The sequence below is a fragment of the Canis lupus genome, chromosome 3 (genome assembly GCF_011100685.1).
Source record: "Canis lupus familiaris isolate Mischka breed German Shepherd chromosome 3, alternate assembly UU_Cfam_GSD_1.0, whole genome shotgun sequence".
Taxonomy (NCBI): Eukaryota; Metazoa; Chordata; class Mammalia; order Carnivora; family Canidae; genus Canis; species Canis lupus.
The window spans coordinates 69,908,547-69,927,362 of NC_049224.1; the positions used below are offsets into that span (position 1 = coordinate 69,908,547).

Below are 18,816 nucleotides of genomic sequence, written 5' to 3' on the forward strand. Positions count from 1 at the left end.
GTTAATGGGCTGTTCCCGGCTGTTTCCCTTTAAGTGGGCTATTTCAGGAGCAGACAGTAGTTTCCTGCTCATTTGGACTCTTGGCTCAAGCTGCGGGAAAAGCTGACGGAGAGGAGTTTCTAAAGCCAGAGACCTTGGGTTCACATAGCACCTAGTCCCGGGGGGGAGGGGCGCATCTGCTGTTTCTGGCCCTCACCAAACCTAGGCTTGCCCAAAAGGCTGCCTTGTTCCGGGGCCTGAGGAGGGCCATGCCATGTCTCAGCAGAGGATGGCCACAAACCCATCATACGCAATGCTCCCTAAACATCAGGGATGCTGAGTACTGTGAGGAACCAGATCCAGAGAGATGGAGGCAGATGATCAGGGGAGAAAGCCTTTCTGAGGAGAGACAGCAGCATCATAATGGGATTACTCTGGCCGCTGGGTGGTTGTGGGCAGGTGCCGGGCTTGGGTCTCTTCAGGAGGGCATCCTAACTTGTGAGCTGGGCTTGGGGTATAGGAACATTCCTGAAACCAGGGAAGCAGCAAAACGAGTGAGATGATCTGCTCCATCTGTTGTGTATTCTTTGGGCATCCCAGTTCTTGGGGATAGGATCCCTACTTCCCTGGGTCAGCTGTGGCCAGCTCCCTTGTAGCCTTGGGTGGATGGTACCACGGTGGTATTTGGCATTTGACCAGTAAGGATTGGACCTGGGTGGCTCTGCCACAAGGTGCCCGGCCTGCCCAGGCCCCAGAGGCAGTGCAGTCGAGTCGAGAGTTCTGGAAGAGAAACAAGAGACTCAGGTTCTCTCTGACCCTGGTTGTCTCCTAGGAGGCGCCTGGAGGCTCCCCAAGACCTGTGCAGCAGTAAGGTAATGAGTGACAGGGGCAGTGGTAGAAGCAGACAGGAGGGCTTGAGAGATCCTGGTTTCGAAAGCAGATCCGTTCCACTGTGGCTTGGATTGGTGGATTGCACCTGCTGTGAAACATGGAGCACAATACCTCAGGGCAGGGAAGGTCAGCCTTGACACAGATGAGCACAACCAGAAGCTCAGGTCCGTGGCCTTGCTGTCACCCTACAGACCTGGCCTGGTTGAGGCTGGGCCCTGGGAGGCAGGTGGGTGGCATGTTAGTAACAGGACTGCTCCCAGTGGTCACAAAACCAGGGCCACATTCAGGCTGAAGCCACTAGCCACCCCCCCCACCCCCCCCCACCCCCGCATCTCTGTCACAGGCACTGATGACAATGCCCCAGAGGACAGGCTCTTCAGTCAGAGCACGGTTCAGCCCCCACAACAGTGCTCGCTTAGAGGAGGCAGGACAGAAAGCCAGCTTGTGTGGATCACCAGTGTCACGGGGCTCAGAGTGCTCAGGCTTTTCTGTGTCTGCCCCTGCAGGGGATCCCTCTGAATGACATGAAGCGTTAGCTGCTTCTGGCCTTGTCAGCTGAGGGAAGTGATGGGATTGCTGAAGAGCAGGATGCGGGGCTGGCTTTGTGCACCAGCTCTGGACCAATTGCCGTGGGGCCCAAGGTGCCTGGCCTAGAAGTGTCAGCGGGTAGAGATGGCAGTCTCGTGGTTCCACGGGACCAGAGCTACCTACACCAGGGAAACTCCAACTTAGGGATGACTGTTCTGCTCCCCCTCCCGGTAGACCTCTGCAGACACATGGATTCCTCTGATCCTGGCTCTGTGGCTCACCTCCTTAGGGTCCTGGCCCCCATTTCTCCTTCCTGGCCTGGGTGTCTTCACCAGTGCAGCGAGCATAGTGTCCTTGGAGGGTTGTTATTACAGGAGCGCTACAGATGATGTGTTTACCTGTTAGTGTCCTGGGGCCGCCATAACAGAGTACTACAGACCAGGGGCTTCGTTGGGAAATTATTCCCGATTCTGGAAGCCAGAGCCTGAGATCAGGTGTTAGCAGGCTTGTGTTCCCCTGACTCCTTCTAGATTCTTTCCCTGGTCTCCTCCATCTTTACATGCTCTTCCCTCCCCACCCTCTGCCTGTGTCTGTTCCGATCCCCCTCAATTGGGACACAATTGCATTGTGTCCCACACCAGTCATTGCATCAGGGCCGCCCTACAGACCTCACTGTAACTCGATTTCATCTGCACAGACCCTCTTTCCTAAGGAGGTTTCTGTGCACAGGTTAGCACCACTTCACGATTCCGCCTCGAACATGACCCAGACAGGTGTAAGCCTTTCTGAGAGCAGCTTCTGATTTTCGCTCAGTGCTTGGTCTTGGAGGGCGAGGTGTGGGCAGGGGTGGGCAGCGGTGTTCTTCCTGAGGTTAGGTGTTGATACCTGCCGAAGCCCTTGGCCCTTCCTACTTTGAGGAGAGTCAGTAGTTTGCTAAAGGGGGCTTGCAGGTGGGGAGGGGGCGGGGGAGTGTTTAGAGGATATTTTCTTAGGCAAACCCTTGATGGAGGAAAGTGAATTTACTTATTTGGGAAAGGGAATCATTCCTGGAGATCATTTGGAGTCTTACTCCCTGAAAATGCAAGACCATTGTTTAATTTCTTCGGAACCTCCCTTAGGTCTGCTCCATCCTGATCCCACTGGGCACCTACTGTGTGTTGGCTTGGAGACTCAGGGAAGAGGCCTAGGGTTCTGGGCTGGGGATGAGGATGAGGGGAACCCAGCATAGCGACCAAGCGTGGGGAGGGGAGGCCTAGCGGGGGGACAGCCTCCTGGCACAGATGGGCCTGGGCCAAGGCAGGCAGGCTGAAGCAGACCTCCCAGTGAGTCAGGAGCTGCCTCGGGCTTGTGTAGTGAAACTCGGAGGTCTTCCCATGGACTCACACTTCACATTGGCAGCCAGAGCAGATGTTTGAAGCAGGCTGCATATTTCATAAGGAAACTCCTAGAACCTCCTGTCATCAGGTGAATAACCGTATGCATACGCTTTCCCGCAGGACCACAACCGCTTTGTCAACTGTGTGCGATTCTCTCCTGATGGGAACAGATTTGCCACGGCCAGTGCAGATGGCCAGGTGAGGCCCGGGGCCCGGTGCAGTGGGGGCTCATCTGACCGCCTCCCAGCTGTTCCAGGCAGACAGACCTCCCAGGAGGGACTAGGACTCTCCCCTCATCCCCCTCCTGGAAGCGCTCGGTTCCTGGGCTGTGTCATCACAGCGTGGGGGACCCCTTTCCATTTTTCTCCTTTTAAATGGAGCTGGAAACTCCACCTGTTAGCACGTATTTCAGATTCCTTTTTTAAGAGTCACAGTAGCAAATTCTTGACGGTAGAGCCAGGGACAAGGAAGAGCTCATTTCGAGTGCCAGCTGGTGAGAGCATCCTCCCACCTGTGACCCACATGTGTGTTATTCCTTGAAAGATCTACATCTACGACGGAAAGACAGGAGAGAAAGTGTGTGCCCTGGGAGGAGACAAGGCTCATGATGGAGGCATTTACGCTGTGAGTACGGATCTGTGTTGTGGGACTGTGACTGTGGCGGGGCTGAGGCCATGTTTGCAGTTGTTGGCTCACAACTTGGGAGATTAAAAGCGTGAAGTGTGAGGGGCATTGAGGTAGGGGTGGTGGGAGAGCGCTTCAGGGGCACACAGAAAGGGTGTCGTGGCCTCGAGAAGCCAGCGGTAGGAGCTGGCACCTGGACACTGGTCCCCCCGGGTCCCTCCTGGGCTTGGCTTCTCCCTGCTCAGAAATGGAGGTGGTGTGGGTGGGCTGCTTTCAGAAGCCCCTTCCCCCTCTGTGCTCGCTGACATGTAGCCCACGGTTTCATTTGAGTAGATCAGTTGGAGCCCTGATAGCACCCATTTGCTCTCTGCTTCCGGAGACAAAACCTCTAAGATCTGGGACGTCAATGTGAACTCTGTCGTCAATACGTTTACAATGGGCTCCACCGTTCTGGACCAGCAGCTGGGCTGCTTGTGGCAGAAGGACCACCTCCTCAGCATCTCCCTGTCTGGGTACATCAATTACCTGGACAAGAACAACCCCAGCAAGCCCCTGCGGGTCATTAAGGTAAGGCTGCGCTAGGCAGTGGCTCTGCCTGGAGGGGCTGGCAGAAAGAGGTGCACACCCAGCGAGGGAAGGGGAGAACCTGCGTGAGGCTGAGTGGGGCACCGGTGGCCCTGGGGGTCTGGTCAGGGGCAGGATGTCAGTTGCTTTGGAATGTGTGAGTTTAGCAGAAGGAGGCTAGGGGCTCAGGCCCTTGGGCCGCGGGGATTGGGACAGTGGCCCACACCCTGCTATCAGGAGTCCCTGTGTCCTGGGGAGAAGAGCCAGCCAGGAGGGAAGGGCTGCATGCTGAGGTTCGGTCAGATGGCCGGTCAGCTGGGGAAAAGCTGGCCGTGGCTCCTGGAAGGTGTTTGCGGGCACACTGCGTGCGGCACAGTATTGGGACTGACCTCAGGCGCAGTGTCGAGGGTCTTCTGCCTTGTTCCCCCGCCCCCCCAAGGGCACAGTCCATGTAGGGCGGTCAGCAGGTCGCAGAGGCAGAATGGCATGTTCTCAGCCCATGCCACCCCGTCTGTCTGTCTCCACAGGGTCACAGCAAATCCATCCAGTGTCTGACGGTGCATAAAAACGGCGGCAAGTCCTATATCTACTCCGGGAGCCACGATGGACACATTAATATCCTTTGACTCACAGAGCTGGCTCCAGGGCCACTGGCAGGAGAGAGGGGACTTTTCTGTCCCCATGGAGCTGGGGGCCCAGCCAGCCAGGTGGCGGCAGCAGGGCTCCAACCAGCCATGGCTGCTCAGGCGCGCTGTGTCCATGCTGGGGGCCCCTGGCTCCAGGCTGCAGCCTCCACCTGCTGGGTCACTTCTCCCTGTGCAGCAATAGGTGGCTGTTCAACTCTGAAGGGAGCTGCTGCTCCCGCCCGAGCCCCTAGTACTGCCTGGTTCCTCTCATAAGCCATGAGCCAGGAGTCTGGATTCAGTAGGACCTACAACCTGTCAGCACTGTCCCCATTTTAGAAATGGAGAACAGAAGCTCAGCATGCTCAGGTGCCTTCCCCAGAGTCACACCGCTTGTCGGCAGCAGCTGGGACTGGGACCTGCATCTCCCTTCTCCTGGGTGAGGTATTTGTGGTCCCAAGAGACTTTCCCTAGAGGCATGTGAAACTGCCCCTAAGCCCCCACTGTGTGTTTGCACCCCTGGGGCCGGTATCCCCCTCCTCCCAGGACTGTTGTCTGTAGAGTGAGGTGCAGGTAGTCACCACAGGCGCATCGTCAAGCATTTTTCTCCTGCTGCCCACATTGGGGCCCTGGAGCTGCGTGAAAGGCCTGCACCTGTATGGACCGTGTCCTAGTCCACACGCTTCTTACCTCCTGGCAGGGGCTGTCCAGGAACCCCATGTTTCTCACCTCTGCAGAGCTGACTTTTCCCTGTGGGGCTTCACAGTTTCCACAAAAGAGCTCCAGGCTAGGGAGGTCTCCCTGCAGTCCTGGGGTAGGAGGGCAGATAAGTCACCCTCTTCCCCATAAAATGTAAGGAGGGGAGTGTGGAGGGATAGGGGAGTGCGATTAACATGAGGGGCAGAGAAGGCTCTGCAATCTGCCCCTCCTGGTGCGGCGTGCCAGTCTGCAGTCATGCCGTCTCAGCTGCCCTGCCTTGGCTCCCCTCCTGGCGCTACGCCTCCTCTTGCAGATCTTCCCCAACTCCAGCGCCAGTGCACCCTGGCATGACCTCTGATGCTCTCAGACATTTATGTGTCCTTGGGTATCAAGTGCTGGGGTCTCTGTCACAAGAACATGTTCGCAGTGGAGCATGCCTGTGGCTCTCGAAGGCGACAAGAATCTTCATTTGAAATGAGATTTCCAGTTGTTTCTATAGAAGAAAAATCTCATCACTTAAAACACCCCTCTTACCTGAACACCTCCGACTCAGTCTGTGAACCAGCCCTGCCTGGGTGCGTCAGCTCCAGGCTGCTACCTGGCGGCACCTGGCTGGCACCCACTGAGCAGGGCGGGACAGCCAGCCTCCTGCAGACGGTCGTGAGCTTGACAGCACGCCACAGAGAGCAGAGTAAAACATGGGCTCAGCTGTGCAGCGCCCAGTGAGCAGCTGTTCCCTCACTACGGGAGCCCATCATGGGCAGCTTGTGATCCGTGGGTACCCCTAGCTGGCAGGGATCCGCACGCCTCCTTGCTTGGCTCCCTTGGCCTTGTGCAGCACTGCTGCAGGAGGTCCAGTTCCAGCCTACTGATGGCCTGGCTGTCTCGCAGCTTCACCGGAGCATCTGTTCTGGAACTCAGACCTAGACTTGTCATGTAGACTTCCCCTCGGGCCCTGTGCTCACAGTCCTGTCCCAAATATGCTGCCCTGAATGTGGGATGGCCAGGCCTTCCCGGTGGGGCCTACCCTGAGTCCAGGAGACTGCTCTTCCTTAACCCCCATCCCACATTACTGGGATTCAGAGACAGGGGAGAATGACTCCTTTGCTGGGAAGGGCCACACGAACCAGGTGTCCAGGATGACGGTGGACGAATCTGGGCAGCTGGTGAGCTGCAGCATGGATGACACAGTGCGGTACACCAACCTCACGCTGAGGGACTACAGGTGAGGGCGGCCGGGGGCCGGAGCATACCCTGGAAGAGGAGGCCTTTGCCTGCACTGCGTGCCGCTCTCAAGGGCACTTTGCTCCTCTCACTGCTCCCCCCTGAATACTACTCCTGTGGCTAGGCCCTGGGCCAGGGGCCAGGTTAGAGTCCAGGTGGCCCGTGGGGATGGTGCTCAGTCTAGCCTCTGCCTGGGAAGCCAGGCGGAGCATCTCAGCCCACATGCCCTCCCTGTTCTGTTCCTCATCAGCAAAGGAAGGTAACAGGAGATGGACGAGAAGGCCTGGCACGGCCCTCAAAGGCTCCTGGCACGTGGCAGGTGCTCTAAACGACAGACAGGCACCCGGGCGATCCGCGGAAGCTGCAGTGTGGTTTGGCTTGGCTCCAGTGCCTTGGATTGGCCATCCTTGGAGCTGGGGTAGTAGCTGTTAGCAAATAATCTGTAGTTTCCTGTGCGCAGTGAGGAGGACGGAGAGCAGGGTCTGACTCGTGGAAGTACGGACTGGCACTTGTAGCCCCCACGCCCTTGCTGCCCTCAGTACGCAGACCCCTGTCCTGCTGGGCTTGCCTCGCTTGAGGCAAGAGGGGCAGAGAAAGCTTTGCATGGGGGAGGACATGTTGGTGGCCCTCACTTGCCTGGCCAGACTGAGCGTTAATTATGAGTTGGTCGAGCTTCATGAAAAGTACAGAAGATGTCCCAGAACCTGGTAACCAGGCCCCGGCCGTCCTCTTCATGCTGCCCTCTGGCGACCCTGCATTAGCACAGCCCCCATGAAAGCCTTCCCACTGCACATACTATACTGCCTCACAGGACACAGACCCTGAGGCTGAGCCATGGGGACCCCCCCACTTGGCCCAGTCACATGGGATTTTCCTTAGTTTACTATTTTCAAGAAGTTTGCATGTGTGTGCATGCGCATGTGTGTGGGTAGGATTTTTCCAAGAACGTGTTTTCATGGTATTAGCCAAAAACAAAGACATGATTTTCATCTGTGAAACCATTGATTCTTCCAAAGTGTCACCCTACTGAGCTGAGTGGCTGTGACCATGGGAGTAGGAGGTGGGCTCAGTTCCTTCTCCACACAGGGATTGCCAGGGTGTGGCCGATGGACACAGGGCGAGATCGGGTTGGGGTCTCCCAGGGGGTGGTGGACAGCCCTCACACCACAGCAGCAGAGGAGCCCCCCGCTTCCCCACTTTATCACTTCCTCTGCCCCCTCTTCGCTCCACCCCCAGCCCCTGCAGGATTTCTCCTCTCTTTCCCTGGAGCTGGGAGCCCTTTCTCATGGGTCCCAGGTTTTAGCACCTGGCTCCCTCGGTGTGGATGGAGCAGAATCTCCACTCGCCAAACCCTGAGTTACTGTGGGTGTGCAGCGCCGAGCCCCCGTGAGCTGGACGTAACGCCTTTTCCCTTGTCTCCACCAGTGGTCAGGGAGTTGTGAAGATGGACATGCAACCAAAGTGCGTGGCTGTCGGCCCTGGAGGCTATGCTGTAGTCGTGTGCATCGGGCAGGTACGGTCCACTTCAGTTTGGCTGGAAGGAGTGGCAGGGCAGCTGGGCACTGCTGGCAGGCGGCCGCATCTGACGTGTGTCCTCCACCGGCGTCCTGTTCACTGGGAGCTCTGATGCGTGTCTGTCCGAGCACCCTTTGCATGTGTGTTCACTCAGTCTGGGAGGCACGGGGTCCTCCCCATTATACACATAAGGAAACAGGCACCGGGAGAGTAAGTTCTTGCCTGGGGTCTGCAGCTGGCAGAGGGCACAGCTGGGATTTGAACCTAGGCAGCCGTCAGGCATCAGCCTCCGTGTGTGTCTATCAGCCCTTGGGGCCTGCTGGGGGCCCAGCAGGAGCAATGCTGTCTTTCCAGCCCTGAGCCCCGGAGCTGTGTGACTCCATGCGTGTTCCTCACCTTCTCTGAGCTCTGGTTTTCCGCTCCCTGACAGCTCACAGGGAGGCTTATGAGGAAGTACACGCAAGGCTCCTTGCAGCCTTGCAAGTTCCTTTTGTAAACAAGGCTGAGGCGGACAGTGATCTGGTGACTTCCCCAAGGCCACATGGTGGCAGGGCGCACCCGGGGCCAGAATGGGATTTGGAATCCCAGCTCTGCAGCCTGGGTTCTCATTCAAGGCAGGTCATCCCCACACCTTTCCTTTGGAATTTCTGGAACAAAGTGCCCTTGGCTGAGACCCTGGCATGACCAATGCATACAGCATACTGTTCCGAAGGAAGTGGCATCTGTCAGTAGACCCGGGCATCTCAGGGTATAGATCAGGGAGGGCAGGTGTGATCGAGCCCCTGATGGGAGGAGAGACAACCCTGCTGAAGAAAGCCGCCATGCAGGGTCCGCCACCCCTCTTCCATTCTGTGCACTTAATTGCTCCGGGGAGGCTGGTTTTGTGTGTGTCCTAGATAGCACGAACTTCTGCCAAGCAATTACTGCCAGCAGCCTGGATGGGTCAGTGGGGGAACGGTTGGAATGAGTGTGCGGAGAGCCATAGCAGCGTGGGGGCTGGGGGGGCTCTGAAAGGCAGCCTTCTAGAAGCACGGGGGCTGGGCTGCCTCTCCACCGGGTAAGCTCCGTGTCTCGGGCCCCAGTTTCCTGTCCTGGAAGGCCCTCCAAGGCTCACGGCGCAGGAGTGCACGATTGTTCCGTGATGTGCCACTGCTACCCTGGCTCTGTGCCCGCCCTGGGTAGGAGGCTGTAGAACCCCTCCTTGCAGGTTCGAGGGTCAGCAGAATGTGCTGGGAGGGGCCCATGATTTTAGCTCAGGAAACAGCTAGGTTCATGTCTCACCTCTTAGGCGAGTGGCAGCAAATGCTTGTACCCCTGGTGCTTAGCTGTCGGATGGGTAAATCCACTATCTGAGTCATCCAAGGGGCTGGCAAATGTTTCTCAGCCTGCGTTTTCAATAGTAGATCTTATCGAGGGTGCTGCCACCTGTCTGCCTGGGGGTGGGGGTGGGGGCCTGCCTGCCTTTTGTGGGGCAGCTGGTAGCTTGGGCAGGGGTACAATGGGATGAAGCCAGAGCTGTCACAAATCTAGGCCATGCTGTCTGGGAGTAGTCCAGTGAGCTAGGAGCAGGAGGGGGAGAGGCACGTGGGGGGAGGGCACAGAGGGCCTCTTCTGTGAGCACCGGAGGGCAGAAGGTACTGGGTGGTAGCCAGGGATTCTGAGTCCCAGCTTGGTTTTGAGAGTTGAAAGGTTTTGAGCCTGTGATTCTCTCTGTACCTTGTTTTCTCCTCCATTACAGGGGTGGGGGAGGCGGTGATCCTGTCATCTCCAGGGGCGGAGTGTGTGTAGTACTATTAGCATGTGGCACACGCTAAGTGGAATTTAGCTGCTATTTTTGTTTGCTTTTATTAAGGACTTTTTTTAGCCAGGGAAGCTGAGGCTTAGGACAAAGCTGTCCCCACAAGCAGTATGCGGCTGTGGGGGAGGGGAATCACGCCCTAGTTTGTCTGTGTGCAGGTCCTCATAGGGTCTGGACACCAGCACACCTCAACCCTGCCTGGGGACCCTGTCTTGCGCCAGCTGGAGTCAGGGGGAAGCAAACAGGTGCTGGCTGGGGAAAGCCCGCATAGGCTGGGTGCCTCCAGCCGTCTTGCTATCACCATCTCCTCCCACCCTGCTTCCAGGGGCGAGGCGAGCTCTGGTGGGAAGCTGGTTGGGAGCAAGGAGCTTCTGTGTACCTGGGGCCCAGCTCTGCTGTCCGTTCTCGGCACCCACACCTGGGACCCTGTTTTCTGCTGGAAGACGGGTACCGAGAGCGTCTCCCCAGCTGTGGGAGACGCTCACAGGGGCGCACATAGGATGTTTTATGTGCTACGGGGCAGAGCTGCAAAGGGGGTTTCTTTAGACCTGGAAAGCCAGAACTTAGAATCCTGCACTGTTCATTCCCTGTGTTGCTTTAGAGCCTTGTTCTTTGGTTGAGTGAAGAAACGCTTGTGTTCTCTAGAACCTCATGAGGGCGCCGTCCCACAAAGCTTGTTTACTGGGTAATGAGAGGAAGGGAAGTTCAGGTGTCCAGTGGCTTCCTGAGAAGTCCGTGCTCGTGGTGATGACAGCAGCCCATCCTTACTATGATTCTGTGACTAGGAACAGTCACTGTCCCTGTCGGCTGATGAGGGAGGAAGTACCACGCAGGGTCACAGGGCCCCCACCCCCAGCAGGCTCCGGGTCGGAGCCCGTAGCTGGGCCCAGCGGTCTTCCCCAGCCTCAGCACCCTTTCCCGGGCCTTGGCACCCTGACCACCATCTGTGATTTTCAGATCGTCCTGCTCAAGGATCAGAAGAAGTGCTTCAGCATCGACAACCCAGGCTACGAGCCCGAAGTTGTAGCAGTGCACCCCAGCGGTGACATGGTGGCTGTCGGGGGCACGGTGAGTCCCTGTCCCTCACATCCTCTGCCCCTGGCTGTCAGGAGGTTTTGGGGTGACATGCGCTGTGTGAGTGTGGAGCTGTCCCGAGGTAGAACAGGAGGGAAGTGGTGGGAGAGCAAGGGTCCAGCCCTGAGCAGGGGCTGGCCTGGGACGGCGCCACTTGGCCGTCAGCCGCATGAGTGCTTGGGGCATACGTGACCTCTCCCACTGAGCGAGGACCTGCATGGGTGAGCTGGGCTGGCTGGTTGCAGGTAAGACTCTGGCTAGAAGGTTCCTAGCACCGGCGAAGCAGCACTAACCCAGTGGTTCGGGGCTTTCCTTCACTGCTGACATCTGTCCTGCATGGTGTGGACTCCTGCTTCCCTCAACTGAGAGCCGCAGGGACCCAGTGGTCCCTGCCTACCAGGCCGAGTCCTGAGTGCTTTACAGACCAGCTCCCTTTGTCCCATCCGGCCCCAGGGGGCTCAGGTGCCCTGACAGGGGTTCTGCAGCCAAGATGACAGACCTTCACGCCCCCCAGGAAGGAAGCCAGCATTGAGCAGCACCTGCCGTGCCAGAGGCCAGCCCAGGGGTCACCTGCAGGTGCCTCCTATGAAACCACCTGCTCCCCAGCCACTCAAAGACCCCTGGGGCCAGCTGCCCACCAAGAGGCCCATGGCCGTTCTCACAGAGCCACATGAAGGCTGATGAAAGGCTGGTACGTGGGCAGTGCTTTGCCCAGTACCTGGCCTGCGGGATGCGTCAGCTCTGCGCTCACTGGCCACTCCAGTTGCTCACCAGGCGGTCCCGCCTCCAGCCTCAATCCTCCTTGGTACCCTGCATCCAGCCTGTAGGAGGACCAGCCAAGCAGGCCACTGGGTGTTCTGACTGCAGGTCAGAGTGCCTTCTCGAGTGGGTGAAGGAACCCATGGACGCCAAGTCAGCCACCACTGCCCAGATACAGAGGGCAGGGCTTGTTGTCCTTGCATCTTAGCTTCTCATTTGCTGTCATCCTTGGTGGCAGTAAGACGTGGGCTTTTCCGTTTCGCACCCACGTAAGCTGTTTCCAGGGTCAGATGCGTCCTGTCTGTGGCTGCCCCTCCATGGAGTGCTGCATCTCCCTATCACCCAGCCCCACCCCTGGACTGGGCAGCAGCCCCACTGGTTCCCACGGGTTCCTTGGCGCTGCTCTCCTGCACGTGCTCTGCCTGGACGCTGTCCCTATAGGCCTGCACCCCAGCAGTGCTGCTGGTCCCTTCGGGGCCCGTCACCCTTTCTTGCCCGAATACCTGCCCTCTGGCATGTCTTGAGAAACAGCCTTCCCTTTTTCAGGGAGTTGTTCATAGCTGTGGTCCTGGGGCAAGAGGTCACAGTGAGACGTGGGGTTTGAACCTGGTGTTCCCCCTTGCAGGGCCGTAGCACCGTGCCCTGCTTCTTTCTTTGACTTTTTACTTTTTTTCACTTGAAAAGAGATGACTATCTCGTTGTCCCCTCAGCTACCACCTCAAGGTCTTGGCAGCTCTCATCTTCCTGGTGCTCTGCGAACCCTGGGCCTGTGAATCTCTCTGATCACACAAGACACATTTGTGCTTGTACCAAGTTTCCCCTTTGTCCCGCACACACTAGTGGTCTCCATTCTCCATTGATTTTCATGGCATTCCAGCGAGTGGGTGTCCCATCACTTAGCCTGGTGGTGGACATTGGTGGCTTAGTGCCTTCCGTGATGACCTCTGTGTAGTCTGTGAACATAGCCATTTCCTTCCTTGGAATGGTTTCCTTGTGGGCAGTTTACTCACAAGACCTGGAGCCCAGACTCCCGCTGCGGGTAGGCATCAGGTGGGCTTGTCACTTCCAGGGCATCTGTGCTCAGAAACCCTGCAGGGCCGACTGAGCTGTTCCTCTTGTGTTAGAGGCGGAGCCAGGGCTGTTTCGTGGACATAGCTGGGAGACCTTGGATTAACTTTGCCTCTCTGACAGCTCAGTGACCCCAAGAGGGCAGGCTGGTCCGCGATCGGCCTCCCAGGGCAGCCTTGGGCACTCACAAGGACACCACCTGTCCCTCTTCCTTCTGTCTGCCCATCATTTTTCAATCCCAGAACCTGGACAAGGCTCTGGAGGCATGAAGTTGGGTGTTCCCTGGCCTGGAGGAGAGATGCCCAAGGGGTGTCAGCCTGGCTAGGCTCCCAGCACAGGCGGAACTTCCAGCAGAGCTGTCAGACACCCCTTCAGAGGCTCCGGCCAAGGAGAGCTGGGTAGAGACAGATCATCCCATGGGCATCCCGGGCTCCAGAGGACAGCCCATGGGCTGAGTGGCACAGGCCCTCTAAAAGAGCAGGTGTGCCTTCCCTGTGAAGAAGTGCCTGGGTCACGACAAGGGTGGGAGACAGCAGGCTGGACAGAGGGGTTTTGGTCAGAGAGTGAATCCGTGCCCAAAGGAACCTGCTGGGTGCTGAGAAGGGCCGTGTGGCCGGAGGGGACAGAGCCAGACCAGGGGCCCTCACTGGAGCACTTACACATGTATAGGTGGTTCTCCATGTTTGGCCTGTGGACACCTGGATTAGAACTTACTGGAGTGTTTATGAAAAAGGGCTGTGTCTTGAACACCCAAACATGCAGAATCAGAATTGGGGCGCCTAGCATTCAGCATTATAGTGACCTTCTGGAGTAATTTTTCATGCACTGCTGAGTATGCCGTGGGAGCTGCTGAGAGGTCTTAGGGGGGCGTCTGGAGCGTGTGCGCGCGTGTGTGTGTGTGTGCACATGTGTACACTCCTGTGTGTGCTCCCCCAGTGAGCACATCGGGAAGTGACTCACCGCCCCTCTGTCCTGCAGGACGGGAATGTCCGCTTGTACTCCATTCTGGGCACCACGCTGAAGGACGAAGGCCGGGTCCTGGAGGCCAAGGGCCCTGTGACCGACGTGGCGTATTCCCACGATGGCGCCTTTCTCGCCGTGTGTGATGCCAGCAAGGTGGTCACGGTGTTCAGTGTTGCCGACGGCTACTCGGTGAGTGGGTGGGCTGCAGAGAGCACGGCTTCTCCCTGCTGTCATCAGCATTTGCAGAAGAACTTGTGGCTTCCTTGCTCTTGGAGCTGAATGCTGTAGGACGAGGCGGCGTACCCTGTCGTCCAGGACCTGGTGGTTTTGTTAGTGGTGTAGAACAGCCGCCGGGAAGTTAGGGCCCTGGGTGGCAGCGAGGCCTGTTGTGAAGACAGGCTGGTTGGTCCACCTGGGCTGTCTGGCTAAGTGACTTCCTGGCTTTGGGGACCTGGTTTTCTTCTCAAGTCTCATTGCCATTTAAAGTCTTGTGAAGATGAACTCGGATCATCCCGGCACAGCCTCGTGTGGGGGCACTGGGCAGTGGACTGGCGAGGGCAGACCAGGGTGCAGAGACACCTGGGCGTGGGAGGGCAGCCGAGGGGCGAGAGCCTTCCATTTCATCATGGGACAGACTTGGCAGTGGGAGCTGCACCCCGGTTCACAGACTGAGCTTTGTTAGGGGTTCAGTCACTTGTTGGCCAGAGTGGGAGGGTGCAGGATGGAAGGTCTCCGGTCCCTGGGCCCTGTACCCCATCAGTCCCCCAGCACTTGGATGGTTTTGAAATGAGGCAGAGGCAAAAGAATTCACCCCCCAGATCTTGCCATTAACATCTCCCTGTGTTAGGTTACCCATCTGATAATCTCGATTCTGGGTGTACTTAAAGTAAATTTAAGCATCCATACACTTCCCCATAAATTCTTGTGCTTATATGTTATTAACTAGAATTGAGGGTTTTGGGGGTTTTTTTGTTTTTGTTTTTAACCTATCTGATGCTATAATGTTAATTCTGACAGAAGGAGCAAGTGAATGCAGGACATAAACCTGTAGCCGGGACCTCCATCGGCCTAATGCCCCACCTCCCAGGAAGTTTCCTTCTGTCCCTTAACTGCATTTCTCAGATTTTGTGTTTAACTCATTTTAAGTGATTTCCTTCCTATACAACTGAAGTCTTGTTGAGGGCATGCTAAGTCAGCAGTCTACAGAGTGGGATCAACACAGCACAAAACAGGCAAACTGGAGAAAGAAAATCATCAAGTCGACCCTTTCTAGGGATTAAGAAAATGGAATGCCCTGAAGAGAAAGCATTCCTAAAGCGTCCTTGCCCAGCTTGCAGAGTCCTCGCTCTGGGCTGCAGAGTAGTGGGTGGGTGTCGGGTGGGGAGGCCGGCTTCCCTCTGCTGCCCCACTCACTGAGTGCCACCCACCCTAGGCGGGGCCTCCTTGAGCCCTCCTGTCTGCACTGCTCTGTCCGCTGGCTGGGCTGAGCTCCGTGAAGGAGAGTGGGCACACCTGGCACCGCAAGCTGCGTGCTGTGATGGAGGCCCTCTGGGCTCCCGGGGCCGCAGTGGCTGCTGCCTGATGCTGGGCCGCGCCCTCTTGGGCCTCATCACGGAGCAGCGGGCGCCTCGGGTCCTCATGAGGCCTCCGTGAGGCGTGCCAGGTGCCTGGCAGAGAAAGCACTGCATAAATGTTGGCCCTGGTGGTGGTCACTGCGGGCCGGGGGAGATGACCTGCGCCACTCCGGCCCAGACCCTGACCTGCTACATCTCTGTTCTCAACCCGCCACTAGGAGAACAACGTTTTTTATGGACACCACGCGAAGATCGTCTGCCTGGCCTGGTCACCGGACAACGAGCACTTTGCTTCCGGTGGCATGGACATGATGGTGTACGTCTGGACCCTGAGTGACCCCGAGACCAGGGTCAAGATCCAAGGTGACTCTTGCTTCTGCCTCAGCTCCTTAGAGAGGCTGTCCCCGGGGCCTGAGGGTCCCATCTGTGCTTCTGGGCTCTTGTTCTGCGGGCCCCTACCAGACCCTCAGAGGGATGGAGGACGTGCGTGTTCCTAGTGTGCGGGCAGGTGGTCTCTGTACCCCAGGCACGTGCCTTAGCACATGGAGCGGGGGGTCCCTCTTGATGTCTCTTTCTTAGTCCATAACAAGGTACCGCAGCCTGGGCAGCTTATAGACCACAGAATTATTGCTCACGGTTCTGGAGGCTGAGGGCCCAGATAGGGGGTGGGCAGTCCCAGACTTCTCATGGGGCCTCCCACACAAGGAAGGGCGGTGCTCCATGGGGCGCGTAATGAGGCACTGATCCCCTTCGTGTCCTCAGCTCTTTCTCGGCATACAATTTTGAGGGTCAGACACAGACATTCAGACCCCAGCACTCCTCTCCCCCGCCCCACCCCTGAATTAACTTGCTGACCAGGTTCTCTCCACAACCGGCAGTGCCCAGTCGGAGTGTAACAGAGCCTCATGTGCACTTCCCATTTTTTTAGCAGCCCCATTTAAGAATAGTCTCACCTGTTTGTTTGTTGTTGTTTTTTTAAATTATTTTTATTTTAAGATTTTACTTATTTATTCATGAGAGACACAGAGGCAGAGACATAGGCAGAGGGAGAAGCAGGCTCCTCACAGGGAGCCCGATGTGGGCCTCCATCTCAGGACCCCAGGATCACACCCCGAGCTGAAGGCACATGCTCAACTGCTGAGCCACCCAGGCATCTCTGTTTTTCATTGTTGTTGTTGTTGTTTTGTTTCTTTTGATAGTAAGTTTTATTTAGCCCAACGTATTTTTTCTACATGTAACATTTCTTCTACATTTCTTCTACATTTTTCTACAATAACTCACTTCAAGGGCTCTAGTCACATGTGGCTCGTGGCACCAAGAAGGACTGCACCTGTCCAGGGTGGATCAGAAACCTTCCTGTCCCGGTGCCACCTGTGACCGCACCTCTCTCCTGAACCACTCCTCCCTGGCCTTCATGTGCCGTCCACTCCCCATTGTCCTTATCTACCAAGTGGGCAGCCTTTGGCATTAAAACAAATGGGATGATTTCTATTTAAAAATCCATCTGAGTCCACCTCTAGGCCCCTGGCACCTGCTGTGGAGGGAGGGCACGGGCAGGCTGCAGCCCCAGCCGGATGGGAGGGCCAGGCTGGAGGCGGCACAGGGCATTCTCTGGGGCCTGCTGGTGTGAGGCTTCTAGTAAGACCCAGCCAAGGTCACGATGCAGCTGGAGTCCGTGGGTAGAGGCGGAAACCTGAGGGGGAATCTGGTCATCTCTGGTGCACCTCTTACAGAGGGGGATTTCTCAGGGTATTCTGGTCACTGGTCCACTTCTTATAGAGGTTTCTCAGCCTTTATTCATTGTCTCCCCATCTTATTACAGCAGATGGACAAGAAAGCTGTGTATTTTCTGTGCATTGTTGCCTTATGCATCAAAAGAAAGACTTTTCACCCCTTTGTGGGAGGAGCAGTTTATCTCCCAAGGGACGTTTCTGATTGTCGGGATGGTACTGTGTCTGGGAGGGAGAGCAGGGATGCTGGGCTGAGAAGACCTGCACCCACCTTCCATCTTCCAGATGCTCACCCTTCTGTGAAGAGGGCCAGGGGTCTGATGAACAGCAGCCCACAGTCAGCTCTGAGGGCCAGTTGTTGGTGTTGGCACAGCTTGTCCCATGCCCCTAGTGTGGGGCATTGGGGGAGCGGAGACGCTGGGCTTCCCTTAAGCGCCTGCTTTCTCCCTAGATGCGCACCGGCTCCACCACGTCAGCAGCCTGGCCTGGCTGGATGAGCACACGCTGGTCACGACCTCCCATGATGCCTCCGTCAAAGAATGGACAATCAGCTACTGAGGAGCCCCCTCCTTTGGACAGACCGAATCAGGGACTAGAGCTTAACCGCAGCAGAACACGTCATTTCTCTAAATATTTCTGTAATGCGCCCCCATGCCCCCCACCCGCTCAGGAGGGAGGGCCTTCACTCGAGTGCCCTCATCTCTCTGCAGGGTGTTCCTATCTGTACACGTCCTTCTGAAAGCTTTAGACAGTGACAGTTTGCACATGAAAAATAAAACAAGCACTTAAACAACTTGTGGAGCGTAACTAAAACCCCCCACCTAGCCCAGCCCCGGTGCAGAACATTCCAGAGGCAGAGCCTCAAAAGCACACAGACCCGCCCCCGCGGCTCTTGCTGTCTGTCCGGGGAGGCCACAGTGGCAGGCCGCCCCCCGACCTGCAGAACGTCCTGTGCTGGCAAGACGAGGGGGCGCCCGTGGCAGCTCAGCAAAGCCTGGGGTTCTGTGTGGAGCAGGTGCCGCTCGGGGCCGGGGCGCGTGTGCCACACCATGTGGCGGCCAGCGGGGCACACTCGTGAACCTTGTATTCACTGTCAGTTTTTGTGCTTGATTTCTAAGAATGGAATTGTGGGATTTTTTTTTTTTTTTTTTTTTTAATGTATCTTAACTGTCGCCTGTCCGTGTTTACAGGCTAGCGCACCGAGGGCACCGCTGTCTCCGGGTTTTCGGAGCCTGAGTTAGCCAGACCCGGGCGTCTTGGCCACCATTTTGCTCTCCTGCTCTGATGTGTTCCTGTCTTTCTTTCCTCCTGCCCCCAAGAGCAAAGGTTAATTTAAAGGCAGAGGTGACGTCACTGTAAACTAACCTGTCATGGTTTTCACCTTTTTTTTTTTTTTTTTCAGTGCAGAAATTAAAAGTAAGTATAAAGCACGGTGATTTGTAGTTTTTTTGCGTGTGTTGGAATTACTGGTAAATGTTGGCTGAGAGCAATCGCTCCCTTTGCACTTGTGAAAACACTTTGAGCGCTTTAAGAGATAAGACCAAGAAGTGATTAAATGTCTTTCTCTTCACTGTGGATCACTGACTTTGTGTGGCGGGGGGCCTGCGGGGGAGGGGACGTGGAAAGCTGTGTCGGACCCTGTGGCTTCTCCCCGGCCTGCAGCCTCAGAGGCCTACGGTTCAGGAACCTGAGTCAGGAGAGAGATACCCCCAGGAAGGGACCGTGACTTCTGGATCCTCATCCCAACTGCCAGAATGCTGTGTGACCCAGGCCACCTCCCCTCCCTTCTCTGGGCCTAAACTTGATTGTAAGCTGAAGACATTGTAC

General features: G+C 56.7%; 1 protein-coding gene across 1 annotated transcript in view; it reads left to right on the forward strand.

Annotated features, from left to right (window-relative positions):
- Positions 1-17,782, forward strand: part of WDR1 (WD repeat domain 1) — a 42,517-nt gene extending 24,735 nt beyond the window's left edge. Inside the window, 10 exon segments of the mRNA NM_001130837.2 lie at positions 2,895-2,972; positions 3,318-3,398; positions 3,732-3,965; positions 4,490-4,577; positions 6,353-6,509; positions 7,934-8,021; positions 10,779-10,889; positions 13,701-13,874; positions 15,478-15,622; positions 17,441-17,782. Coding sequence (NP_001124309.1) covers positions 2,895-2,972; positions 3,318-3,398; positions 3,732-3,965; positions 4,490-4,577; positions 6,353-6,509; positions 7,934-8,021; positions 10,779-10,889; positions 13,701-13,874; positions 15,478-15,622; positions 17,441-17,547 — 1,263 coding nt within the window. The 3' untranslated portion in view covers positions 17,548-17,782.
- Positions 17,783-18,816: the final 1,034 nt, after the last annotated feature.